We start from the raw sequence: 12638 nt of genomic DNA on the forward strand, positions 1-12638 counted from the left end.
TGTGTTGCTAGCTGGTTTCTCTACAGGTGGATGAGAGTTGAGTGAGTGTTCGTGTGCTTACTCTTTAATCTGGGATGCTGAAAAACTTGCTTTGGCAGGTTCTGGCTTTAGGGTGCATTCCCTTTGTGAGTAATTGTACTTCCAGGAGTGAAGACTTGGGCTTTGACCCAGGTTGCTTGGGTTTGAATTCCAACTTCACTTCTACCTGTATACTCTCTGTGTGTTCTTGTTCTTTTTGGGAAAACTTGTAGGGTAGTTTAGAAGGTGAAGTTTAGTAGTACATGTGAAGAGTTTTGAACAGTACATACAAGAAACACTCAGGATTAGCTATGTTTATTATTACTAACATGAACTCTTGGTTTTCTTTCAGCATTGAGCACTTTGCCAAAATCTATAGTGAAAAAATTGGCATCAGAAAGGAAGTTCTTTTGAAAACATTGTGGGGAGATTATTACATGAACATGAAGGCCAAGAAGATTATGAAGGTCGAGCAGGTAATGTGGATGTGTCTCGATGTGTCTCTTGATCACTGGTCACAGATGACCTGTTCTGTAATACCTTGCTGGCTCCGAGGCAGCTTTAGTTCATGAGGTGAGTTCATGATGGGCTCTGCTGTGGGAATCTTACATCTGAGTAGTGTTCGTGTAGAGCTTCGTGTCCTGATCGGATGCTGAGCGAGCTGGGTAGGTGGTGTGTGCCTGTAGTCCCAGTCTGGGGAGCCAAGGCAGGAGACTCACTTGAGTTTAGTAGGAGTTTAAGGCTAACCTGGAAAATGAGATCCTGTCTCAAAGTAAATAAAGTGAACAAGAGCTGCTTTTTTTTTTTTCTTTTAAGAAAATTAAAATCTCAAGTCCTGTGCACTTAAGACACACTTTTGAAATGCAAATTAAAATACACTAAGATTTCATCTCACCCAGTTATAACTGCTGTCTTCAAGAACAAAAATAAATGCTGACAGGAATGCAGGGAAACAGGAACCCTCACACTGCTGGTACAACCATTATGGAAAGCAGTATGGAGACCCCTCAAAAAACTGAAAATAGAACTGCTATATGATCTTTAAAAACCTAAATTAGAACTGCTATATGATCCAATGATACCGCACGTAAGTCATGTTACTCCAGAGGCACCTGCACACCCATGTTTATTTCAGCACTGTTCACAATAGCCAAGGTATGGAACAGCCCAGATGCTCCACAACTGATGAATTGATTAAGAAAATGTGGTACATATACACAATGGAGTTTTATTCAGCCATACAAAGAATGAAATTAATTACTATTACCAATTAAATTATTAAATGGATGGAATTAGAGGACATCATGTTAAGTGAAGTAAGCTCACTTCAGAAAGATAAAGGATGCATGTTTTCTTTTATATGTGGAAGATAGATCCAAAAGATAAATGTATACACAAAAACAACCACGATAGATACACATTTATTTGTAGAACATGTATGTAATAGTGAAACTACTCTGTGGAACTTGGGAGGAGGGAAAGGAAACGAGAATGATAGTCAGCAGTATCAAAATACATCTCATCTGTGCAGCTAGAGGATGTAAGGATGTGTACTGAAAGCTGTTGAATAATGGAGGGTAGAAGGGAGGAGGTAAGGGAGAGTAAGAGTTGAACTGACCAAAGTTCAGTATACTCACAGCTGGGATACATCAAGAAACCCCTTTGAACACTGACTTTGGAATTAAAAGTGAAAGACAGGACTTTAAAATAGGTTTGGGGGTCCTTGTGGGAGGGGGGGTAAATGAAGGAGATTAAGGTGAGAGAAGATGGTTGAAGGACTTCATATGGTTGAAGGACTTCATATACTTAGGTGAAGTAGAACTATGAAAGCTCTTGCAAGTGCTTTAAGTGGGTTGGAGAGGAGTTCAAAAGGGAAGATGGTGGGAGCAATCTAACCAATGTACAGTGTAAGCCTATTTGAAATTGTCAAAATGAATCCCCCCTATACAATTAATATATCCTAATGAAAATGGAAAAAAAAGTGAAAAACCTCTGGTCCCGGGCACTTAGACACACGTTTTACTGTGTGTGTTTGCATGTGACTGACAGACTCACTGTTTGAACCCTGGTACTTCTGGTCTCAGTGGAGGCCTTGTCTCCTGCATTCTGGTCACCACGAAGGGCTGAGGGGGAGAGGCAGCTGTCCTTTGGACCCCACTCTGAGTGAAGGTGCATGGGACTGCCTGCTGTCACACATAGCTTCTTGATGCTTTGGGTTTTCTCATGTCGAGTTTAGCATTTTGCAAATTTTTTTTCACTGAACATTATATATATCCCTTTTTGAAAGTGCTCACAGATATAAAGCTATGGGAGACAGACAGGCTGACATGGCAAGTGATGTGGTTTTCATTTCTTTCACTCTTTCTCATGAATGTACAACCTGCATGGGGAGTGCACTGTTTACACAGTGTAGCTGCCTTTTTTGTGTAATGCCACATCACAAGCATCTTCCTTTGCCATTAGACCTGTTTTAAAACAGTGCATTTGAAACAGTATGTTTCAAAGTGTGTCCATGCTGTTCTTGGTTCCCAACTCCCGTGGGAGCGAGCATGGCTTCAGAGTTAATCCTGTGTTTGTATCTTGGGTCCACCTTTTACTGCCTGTGACTCTTGTTCCCTTTTTCCACTGTAAAGTTGGCATAATAGGACTTACAGAGTAGTTAGGATGGTTGTGTGAGAGCACCATCATTTATGTAATAACTCTCCTGATTTGGACATAGTTGGTTTTTTCAGATATTTTTGCATTCCAAGGAAAGCTGTGATAGGTATCAGATAGTCTTTCTGATGACTTTTTAAACCAGACATTCAGAAGCCGTAACTTTGACGTACTGTGGCCAAATGCTTTCTGGACGGGAAGTGTTGATTTACATGTCGTGTCGTGTCTGTGTGGGAGTGACGGCTCCCGATCTCTGCCTGTTGACTTTTGTGTAGGTTGCGAAGAATAACAGTGGGTTTTAATTTTTCTGTCCTTGTGAACATTTTTTCATATTTAAGAACATTTTATATTTCCTCTAAAACACTTGAAGTGCGTGGGAAGAGCTGTACATACACAGTGAGGTGCTGCTGTGATTTGTCCCCAGATGGTCATGCTGTCTTCAGGGAACCTGACTCCCAAGGGAAGGGAGTAGTGGGTTATCGACTGAATTACTGATGGCTTGTTTAGCACATTCTTAGAAGTGCTTTCATCTTTACCAGTAAACAGTATTTTCTGGGCAGCACTGGGGTTTGAACTCAGGGCCTCATGCTTTCTAGGCAGGTGCTCTACCACTTGAGCCACTTTGCCAGCCCCAACAAGTATTTTTGAGTAGAACTGAGCCATGGTGATAGTAAGACATGTTGAGAATGAATACTAAAATGTCTGGTAAGTGTCAGGAACTTAAGTCTATGTGTTTTTTTTGCACAGGCCAAAGGGAAGAAGCCTTTATTTGTACAGTTGATCCTGGAAAATATATGGAGCTTGTATGACGCTGTCTTGAGAAAGTAAGGCTGTGCTGATGTTTATCCTCGGGTGTCCTTGGCACTGTCGTTTTCTCACTTTCCTGTTTGGTGAATCACTCATAGAAAGCCCAGCTACATGGAGATGGTGGGCGAGCCTCACAGAGGAGTGCATTATGGGCATGGAGACAGTTTAAAGGGCGCATGAACCCCGTGAAGTAAAGGGCGAGGGAGGATGGCAGTGTTTCTGAGTGCTTGGGAAGGAGATGCAAGCATGGAGGGAGACATTGGGCCTTGTTTTCGAATGAGCTCGCTTTTTAAAAGAGCGACTGTACTAGAAAGGTACCCGACATGTACATTCATAGAGTACTGCGAGCCCGGTTCAGGTGGGAAAGGAGGCTGGCTGTAGCAGTTACTGTCCACATTATTCTGAGGTGGAATCGTAACTTCTCAGCATTCTCCTGAAAAGCCACTTTCCCTGTCCACAGCTGTCGCAGGAGGAGCGTGTGCGACAGTGCCTTGTGAGGTGGCTTAAGGTGTAGGACAGAAGCCGGGAGTCCTCTGCTGAGCAGGTCCCTTTACTGTTCATGCTCCTGAAGAACAGTGCTTAAGGAAAAAAATGTGTCCCGCAGTGCTGGGCTCCTTTCTCCACTACGTGTTCATGTCCGCTCATGCTTTCCCCTGATTTTCACTGTAGGGACAAGGAAAAAGTTGATAAAATAGTGACGTCTTTAGGATTGAAGCTCGGAGCCCGGGAGGCACGACATTCAGACCCCAAAGTCCAGATCAGTGCCATCTGCAGTCAGTGGCTGCCCGTGTCCCACGCTGTCCTTGGTATCCTTTATTTGGTGGTTTTTAGGGAAACGGTTTTGATAAGTAAGAAAAACAGCACTTTATGGACAACCTGGTAATCGCCTCGAAATAATGCACTCCAATGCAAAGCATGTCTTCTCTGCTAATTTCACGTCCTACCTTCAAACGATTTGCTACTTTAACAATTATGCACTAATACGGATTGATATTAGTACTAGTAAATATTCTTATAAAAAGACATTTTTGTTTAATGAGCATGAGATGAGAATACGTTTGTAATGGTTACATACAAGTAGATAATTTCAGTGCTTATGATAACTAACTTTTTTCCAAGGTCACAGGCAGCCGGCATGCTAAGCTCTGCTGTCCTGAGCATCTGGTCTGAGCTCTGGTCTCTGAGCTCCCTGCAATTGTGATTCACAGTGCATCGTTGCCTTACAGCCTAGGCATCTTCTGTACAAACATATGTTATTTCTTTAATGTTTGGTGCACACAGTGAATCTTGCTTGTTGGAGGGCACAAGCTCACAGTGTTGAGTCCTTAACAACAGGCTTAAGCTATGGTGTGTCACAAACTGCCTAGTCCCCTTGATATTACATCTGAGAGAGTGGAGAGACTGATGTGCACAGGATCGCAGACATTTGACTCTTTGCCACCAGAAACTCAAGCCCTGAAAGAAGGTGAGGCAAAGATGAATGTGGAATGAACCATGTTCTTGGCTCTCCTTATCCAGGCTGCTGTACGTCAGTTTGGTGAGTGCCAGCAAAAGGACCAATTTGCTACATGTCCAGTTCCACAAATGACCATTCATCTGTCCCTTCACCTCTCCCCTCCACCCCCGCTGCCACACACACACACACTGACACACACAGAGTTTCAGTTTTGCTTTAACTGCTTTGCCAGTGGGTGGGCAAGTAGATTCCAACTCCTTCCTGCTGCCCTAATCTCACTTCATACTTAGACTGTACTCGGTCCTCCTCAACAGCGAGCATGTGTCTCTAGGGACTAGAAAAGAGGGTGGGGGTGGTGCTGCTCTTTGCACGCCCTGGGCACGCTCCTGTGGGAGGAGAGGCCTCCCTGGCAGACTCTGTAGGCACCATGAAATTGGTGTGTATTTGTCGTTCCGGTTCTTCTCATCCGGTTGGTTTGCAACCCCTGCTCCTCAAACTGCTCCTTTTGGAGGTCACGACTGACTCTCGCTTTGTTAAATCTCGTGACCAGTTCTCAGTTCATCTGGTCAGATCTGTCACTAGCACTTGACACAGTCAGTCACTTCTTCCCCCATGGAACACTTTGCTCCATTGATGTCTACTTTTCTCCCTGTCTCCCTTGCTGCCATTGGTTCTTCTCTGTCTTCCTGACTTCTTTTCTTTGGGCTGTCTCAGTCTTTGCACATCAGCTGTTTTACCTGCAGTCACTCTCTTGATGAGCTTGTCCAGTCTCAGGCTTGGTTGGGTTTTGTTTTGTTTTTTTTGGCAGTACTGTGTTTGAACTCAGTGCCCTGTGTTTGCTAGGCTGGCACTCTGCTACTTGAGCCACATCTCCAGCCCCCAGTCTCAGACTCGAAATGCAGTGATACACTCATGGTTTCCACGTTGGTGCCTGCAGTGCACATCTGCTCTCTGAATTCCAGACTCACACTCAGTTTGCACACTCTCTCTGACCACTGGCAGTCCAAGAAGCATCTCAAACATAACGTATTCCAAACTCACCTTTTTGCCTTATCCTCACCTCATCCCCAAGCCTGCTCCTCCTAGTTATTCCCATCTCAGTTACAGGCACCTGCATCCTTTCCTTGGCTCAGTCCAAAAGCTTTGAGTCTTCTGTGGTTATCTCACACCCCTTCACCCTGTACCAGAAAATTCTGTTTGTTGTTCTTTTGAACTATATCTCAACGTTTGTACTCTGCCTTTCTGAGCCAGGCAGCCATCATCCTCACCTGGCTGTGGTAACCTGTTGATGGTCTCTGCTCTGCTCTTGAGTCCTACCCTGCTATGTTTTCTCCATGCCACCGTCAAAGCAATGCTGTTAGCGTGTACACACGTTAGCACACGCCATTCTTCCTCAAACCGTCCTGAAGTTTCCTGGCAAAACTTGTGCTAGCTGTTTAATTCTTCCTGTTCTTTTTTCCATTTGATCTTTTTCCTCTGGTATTCTTTGTGTACAAATTATTTTGATACTGGGGTAATGGGTTTTTTAAAAGTAAAATCGGTGGTTTTATACCTTCAAAGTAGGAGTGGGCAGGGGCTAGCCCATTCTGTAACTGCAGCTCTGATGAAGGAGCCCCCGCCCATCACTTTGCTTCTTTGTCCATCTCTGCCTGCTCTGCTGCTTCTTCTCCATTGTTCTTTCCCAGCCACCTTTCCAGATGGAACTCTTGTCCTTGTTGTAAGCAGTTGGGTGTTTAGGTGGTGCTATATTCTAAATGTCTTAATTGCTTCCCAGAAAAACCTGGGTTTTCAACCATAAAAAAAAAAAAAGTGACATTTTTGCTTCTGCTTGTGTAGCCTTCATGAACTGCGGAGGTGAGGACACTGCTCCCGTCATCATTTTTGTCTCCAAAATGTTTGCTGTAGATGTCAAAGCCTTGCCTCAGAACAAGCCAAGGTGAGGATGAGGGGTCGCTGGGAACTGGGGCGGGAGGGCACAGATACTGCCTCTCTTCCTCACCCTAGTATTCAGATTGAGCCAGCTACGTGTCCTTGTGACACCTCCAGAGGAGGAAGCTGTTGAACCCACCTCTGGGACGTGGTCTTGAACTGATGTAATGTGAATCTGAGGAGAACAGTAGTCACTGCTGAATGTGGTGGGCATGGTGTGGTCCCTGCCCCAACCTTGTCTTGAGGAGTTCTGTCTTCCTTGGTGGGCAGTGAATGTCTGACTCTCTGTCTCTCTGTGTGTCTGTCATGGATACATGGAGGTGGCAGGTGGGGGAGGGTGGTTTTTTTTTTCAGCGTTTCTCTGTTCTTGGTCATTTGCTTTTCATGTCCCCTCCTTCCCATCTCTCCGGTTTCCCACAATGGTTTCGATCCTAAAATTACTGTGAACCTCCAAGCCAGTTTCCCTGTCCCAGTCCTGTTCACCTGTCCATTTGTCACCTTTCCTTAGTGATCTTCATAAGAATTACCTCGTGTGTGTGACAGGAGACTTCAGTGACTCTTGGGCGGAGGATAAATGAAGGAATACATAAAGGAGTACATAAATGTCAGTGAAGGATGGATGACCGAACAGGAAACAAATAGGTCAATGAAGGGGCAAATGAATTAGGTGCTGGATCAGTAAATGAACAAGGGAATAAATAGTTGAGAGAATAACTAGGTAAACTAGGTATCATGCACGCGTGCCTGCCCACACCTGCACATTGCACGCACGCACATCCCTTCTGGGATTTTGATTCAAGTGCAATGAATTGCACCTCCAGTGGAACAGAATTGATACTTTTTTCTGTTTGGCATCACTGAGGTTGAACTTAGGGCCTTGTGCTTACGGGAACAGCATGTCACCAACCCTTTTTGTGTTGGTTATTTTTGAAATAGGGTCCCACTGTATTCCTGGGTCACACTGGACTTCAAGCCTCTTGTTTATGCTTCCTTGTGTAAGTTGGGGATGAGAATGTGGAGGCAGTACATGCAGGTGCCTCTCCTCACGGTTCCAGTACTTGAGGAGATGAGGCTGTGTGGCAGGGTGGGAGGTGCAACTGTCAGTCTGGGGTCAAGACAGAGGTCAGGGAGCAGAGCAGGAATCACTGTCAGCGGTGAGGGACCCCATGGGAGGGAGGCACAGAGCATGAAGTCAGGACCCTCGATCCAGTTGTGGTGGTGAATGTGCTCACGTCTGTCAACCTGAGGGCAGGGACTGGTCCTGCTATGCTGGGGTTCAGCCTGCAGGTGGGTTCCTGAGGACCACTTGGAAGGGGGCCCAGTCCTGGGGGCCAGCCACCCGCCAAACCAGAGCTCCCACACGAATGTCACCATTTTTGTTTAGTTCAGAGCTTCCCTTTTGTGAAGATGTTTTTAGTAGTAAAGCTCCAAGTACCTTCACTGTGTCCTGAGAGGAATGAGGGTAACTTGCCAGGAAATATAGTTTAGATAACTCCACAAATCCACATGCCCACCATTGCCTTTTCTGTTTGGTCCCTCTTAGGTCTAACACAAACCCTGATGATCTAAATTTGACATTTTAGTCTAGCTGATTGGTCAGTACTCAGCCTGACCTTAAACCCTTCCCTGTAAATCCTAGTTCTCCTTGAAAACATATTTTGAACTTAAGAAAACCTGAGTTTCTTATTGAGACTTTTGCATGTCTTTCTCAGAGTGTTCCGAGCCCTTTCATCAGTTACTTGTTCTCTTCCTTCCCCTGTTCCTGGCTTCTTCCAGAAGGTGTCTAAGTGCCTGAGAAAGGCTCCATGTTGTTCTTGGCTCCCTTTGGGAATATGGAGTGTCATATGCCAGTTCCTCACAGTCTCTGGGGAGACAGCATTGTCGGCCCTTGTCATAGCCCTCCCATGGCTACAGCTGTGGAGAGGTGCCTGAAGTGGCCAGATGATAATGCATTTGTGATACCCTTTAGGCCTCTCACACAAGAAGAAATCGCTCAGAGACGTGAGCGGGCGAGGAAGAGGCACGCGGAGAAGCTTGCGGCCACCTGGGGGCAGACACCCACAGAACCTGGCCAGGATGGGGGCGTCCTTGAACCGAATCCGCAGGGAGAAGAGCTGAGAGGTATAGCTTTCCCGAGTAGGCTTACCTTTGGACACTTGCCCTTCCCTGTTAATCGTCATTTTTGTCAGTGTTCTTTTTATTCACTATTCCCTCTGTCCTTCCAGGTTGGTTCCTTGGTTAAACAGAGCCTTCTTGGCACTTGATAATCCTTTTGTATGTGGCAGGTGATGAGCAGGAAGTGGAAAGTGTGACCCTTCACCCTGAGCTCCAGGAAGAAAGCAACCAAGAATCTTTCATTGCATTTGCGCGTGTGTTCAGTGGCGTAGCTCGAAGAGGAAAGAAAATTTTTGTTTTGGGACCCAAGTACAGCCCTATTGAGTTTTTGCAACGGGTAAGAATTGGAAGTAAAACATGCTACTTCAAACCAGAGTGGCTGCTATTGGTGGTTTCTTACCAGTAGATATGGAGAAAGGCATGCTGAGTGTACCCCTGCAACTCCTGTTGTGTTGCCCCGGTAATATTTGGTGTGTGTGGCTCACCCATAGTATTAAGGAAACCACGCCAATATGTGAACCAGCTTTTCAGGCCTTACAACACTTTTTCTTTGAGACAAGAATTGCCTGTGGGTAGAGGAAGGCACTGGTAGGGTAGATTCTGTGCTAGAGTCCAGGCAAGGGCAGAGCTTCAAGAAACTTGGAGACCCAAAACTTGGTGGCTCAGGCCAAAGGTGTGGGACATAAGCCAGTGCTGGGCAGCATCTGCTTGACAGGCAGGTCCCCAGATGTGATCAGGAGGGTCTAGTAGGTGAACAGCTAGCATCTGCAGATGCCTGAGCCAGGGAGCAGAGAGGAGACCATAGGCTGGAGCCATCTCAGAACACCTGGGAAGTATGCAAGATACTCACATTGTAATTAAGCAGTAAAGGTCCAGGTACCGGTCAGGGTCAGCAGGAGTCACCTACCAGGTGGTTCCATGAGACCCCAGGAGCAGAGACACCTGCGCCTGGAAGCAGCCTGTCTGCAGGTGAGCCAGGAACCAGGAAGGAGGAGGGGCAGCTGAGAAAGGCTGCTTCAAATGGTTGGGCCATCAGTTTCAGCAGTTTGGTCCTTGGAGCTGCAGTGCTGGTGTGGTTACGTAGGTTGTAGCACAGAGCACGGCTTGGTGTATGGGTTACATTTTCTGGGAAGCTTAAATGCTGCTGTGGCACTCATAAAAACCCATTTGTGATTGTCTTTAGCATTGTGGCCTGCACATAATTGATGATTTGTTGTTTCTCAGTGAGGGTCAAGTGTTTGTTGAGGGTTTTTTTTTTTTTTTTCCTTTCTTTAATTCCTAAGCTTTCCAGGTGGGTAAGAAATCATTCAGTGGGTGTTCTGTGAGCTCTAACGCGGTCTATGTGTGTCCTTGGGAGCACAGGTTGCAGTCAGCAACCTGAGCCAGAATGGCCACATGCAGTGACAGCACGAATGATTCCTGTTTCAAAATCAGAACCCCCAAATCCAATTCTAATCCATTTAAAAGAAGTGTGGAATATTCCACTCCTCACCCAGAAGTAAGCCCTCCAGATTTCATGCATGTCTTTCCTGTGTTCTTCTGTTGCTGTGTGTTACAGATGACAGCACATTTAGCAGGTTGGAACAAGACCCACTTCCTGCTCTCGGTTTTCATGAGTCATCTGTGTGTGGCTTAGCTCAGGTTCTCACAGAGCTGTGGGCAGAGTCACCAGGCTCCTTCCTCATCCTCAGGGCTGACTGGGGAAGACTGCTTCCACAAGCTGGAGGTGGTCAGCAGAATTCATATCTCAGCACCCATAGAGGTAAAGGCCCAGATTCATTCTGACTGCTGTCTGTCCCTTGTTCCTGGGGGCCACTACAGTTTCTTGCCATGAGCACTGTCCCAACTCGCAGGCTTATTTGATAAAGCAAAAGGACTCTAGAACGAGTGTCCCAAAGACAGTCTTGTGTGATGTCACAGTCAGGAACCAACATTCCATCCCCTTTGCTGCATTCCCCTGGTGAGAAGCAAGGCACAGAGACCTGAGAACCTCAAGGGAGGTCACAGAAGACATGGCACCAGGCAGCAGGGTCAAGGGAGGTGCCTGTAGTCTCTCTGCCAGCCCTTCTCTTCATCTGCTTGTCTTTGTGGTTTTGTAATCTGCGTACACATCTCTAAAGAGTATGTTCTCACATTTGCCTGTTTTGAGTGTTGTATGCATGGAATCTTACCATGTTCTGGTCGGTCACATTTTCTCTCAGGAAGCCATCTCTTTGGACCACTTCCCTCTTTTTCTACTGTGCTGCTTTAAAAAAAAAAAAATCCTTCTTTTCAGATGTCCTTCATATATTCTGCCTAGGAGTATCTTGTCAGTTTGAAGTCTTGTAGATTTCTTCGGTTTGGGGCTTTCTTTGGTATCTTATAATGGGTAGAAATTCTTAATTTCAAGGTAGTTGAACTCATTAGTTTCTTCCTTTATGGGCTTTGCTGTTTTGTAGCTTATGAAAGGTAAATTAAGACTAATACTGAAACCACAAAATTTTCTCCCGTTTTCCTTCTGAAGTTTCATATGTGAATGTCTAATCTAGCATTTGTACATGGAGACCCAATTTCATTTTTTCCACACAAGTGAATGTCCATCTTTGTCCACTGATCTGCTGTCACCTCTGTCATAAGTCACGCTGCCCATGTCTGATATCTGATGGGTCTGTGGAGGAACTGTTAATACTTCCTCTTCATTTTATGTCTTTTGCTTGTCTGTCACTGTCTCTGTTCACCGTTGTTTTCATTTCTATGTGTTTTGACATCTGAAAGGCCAAGACACAGCACCTTGTTTGCTGCTGGTTCTTTGCCCTTTGTGTGAAGTTCACAGTCAGGTTCCATGAAAAGCCCTGTGAGACTTTGGAATTTCTCTAAATCTGTCCATGCACTTGTCATGAGTCAAAGCTTCAATCCATGAATGTGTTAGGCTGTTCTGGTTTTGGTGATTTTACTGTGTTTCAGTGAAGTTTTACAGTCCTTGCATAAACATGTTCAGTCATTTTGTTAGATTTCTCCCTGGCTATCTTATATTCTGGTGCTCTCCTAAGAGTTTGTCCATGTGTGTTCATATTGTCTGTGGACAGTTATTTCGCTGCACATTTTTCTTTTTGATTTCCTTCCAAGTGGTCTTTAGAGCTCCTTGCAGAGCTGTGATTGAATGGGAGCATGCACGTTTAGTTGTGTGATATACTGGAATCATTTTTTTCCCACAGGTTTCCAGTCTCCTTAATGGGAGACTCCTTCCTCTGAGCCTTCACGAACTAATTTGACTCTAGTGCATTTTTGGCAGTTGCTCTCGCCCGTGCTGTTAGCTGTCTCTGTGTGTGGTGCTGAGGGCAGTTACTGTACTTGTGATATGAGTTGTCTTTGTGTATGATGTGTTTTCTGTGCTTGTGCTGTTAACCCCATGGGACATTTGTTCTCTAGTATGAGCACAGCACCTGGGCTTTGGATACAGGGATATGCTGGTTGATGGGTTGAAATACTTTCTGGGTACTTGCATTCATGGGGAGGCTTTATTTCTGAAAATTTCACATAACTCAAACCGTGACTCATTCAGGATGGTATCTCCTGTGATTGAACGTGATGTGGCGTCATATGTCTGCCATACTAGGAGCATCATACTCTCTTTTGGATTAACAACATAGCAAACAGCAGATATTTGGCTTTTTTCACG

General features: G+C 45.3%; 1 protein-coding gene and 1 non-coding gene across 4 annotated transcripts in view; one reads left to right on the forward strand and one right to left on the reverse strand.

Moving 5' to 3' along the window:
- The window catches only part of Efl1 (elongation factor like GTPase 1), a 98918-nt gene that overhangs the window by 23990 nt on the left and 62290 nt on the right, over positions 1 to 12638 (forward strand). For all 3 annotated transcript variants that reach the window (XM_074061602.1, XM_074061603.1, XM_074061604.1), the window contains 7 exons: positions 371 to 494; positions 3421 to 3497; positions 4150 to 4286; positions 4823 to 4945; positions 6773 to 6872; positions 8835 to 8986; positions 9151 to 9317. In XM_074061602.1, coding sequence (XP_073917703.1) covers positions 371 to 494; positions 3421 to 3497; positions 4150 to 4286; positions 4823 to 4945; positions 6773 to 6872; positions 8835 to 8986; positions 9151 to 9317 — 880 coding nt within the window. The remainder of the gene's footprint in view (positions 1 to 370; positions 495 to 3420; positions 3498 to 4149; positions 4287 to 4822; positions 4946 to 6772; positions 6873 to 8834; positions 8987 to 9150; positions 9318 to 12638) is intronic.
- Positions 3228 to 3300, reverse strand: Trnas-aga (transfer RNA serine (anticodon AGA)). The gene has a single exon. It is a non-coding gene; the product is annotated as a tRNA-Ser (tRNA).

This window comes from Castor canadensis, chromosome 19, assembly GCF_047511655.1.
Source record: "Castor canadensis chromosome 19, mCasCan1.hap1v2, whole genome shotgun sequence".
Lineage (NCBI taxonomy): Eukaryota > Metazoa > Chordata > Mammalia > Rodentia > Castoridae > Castor > Castor canadensis.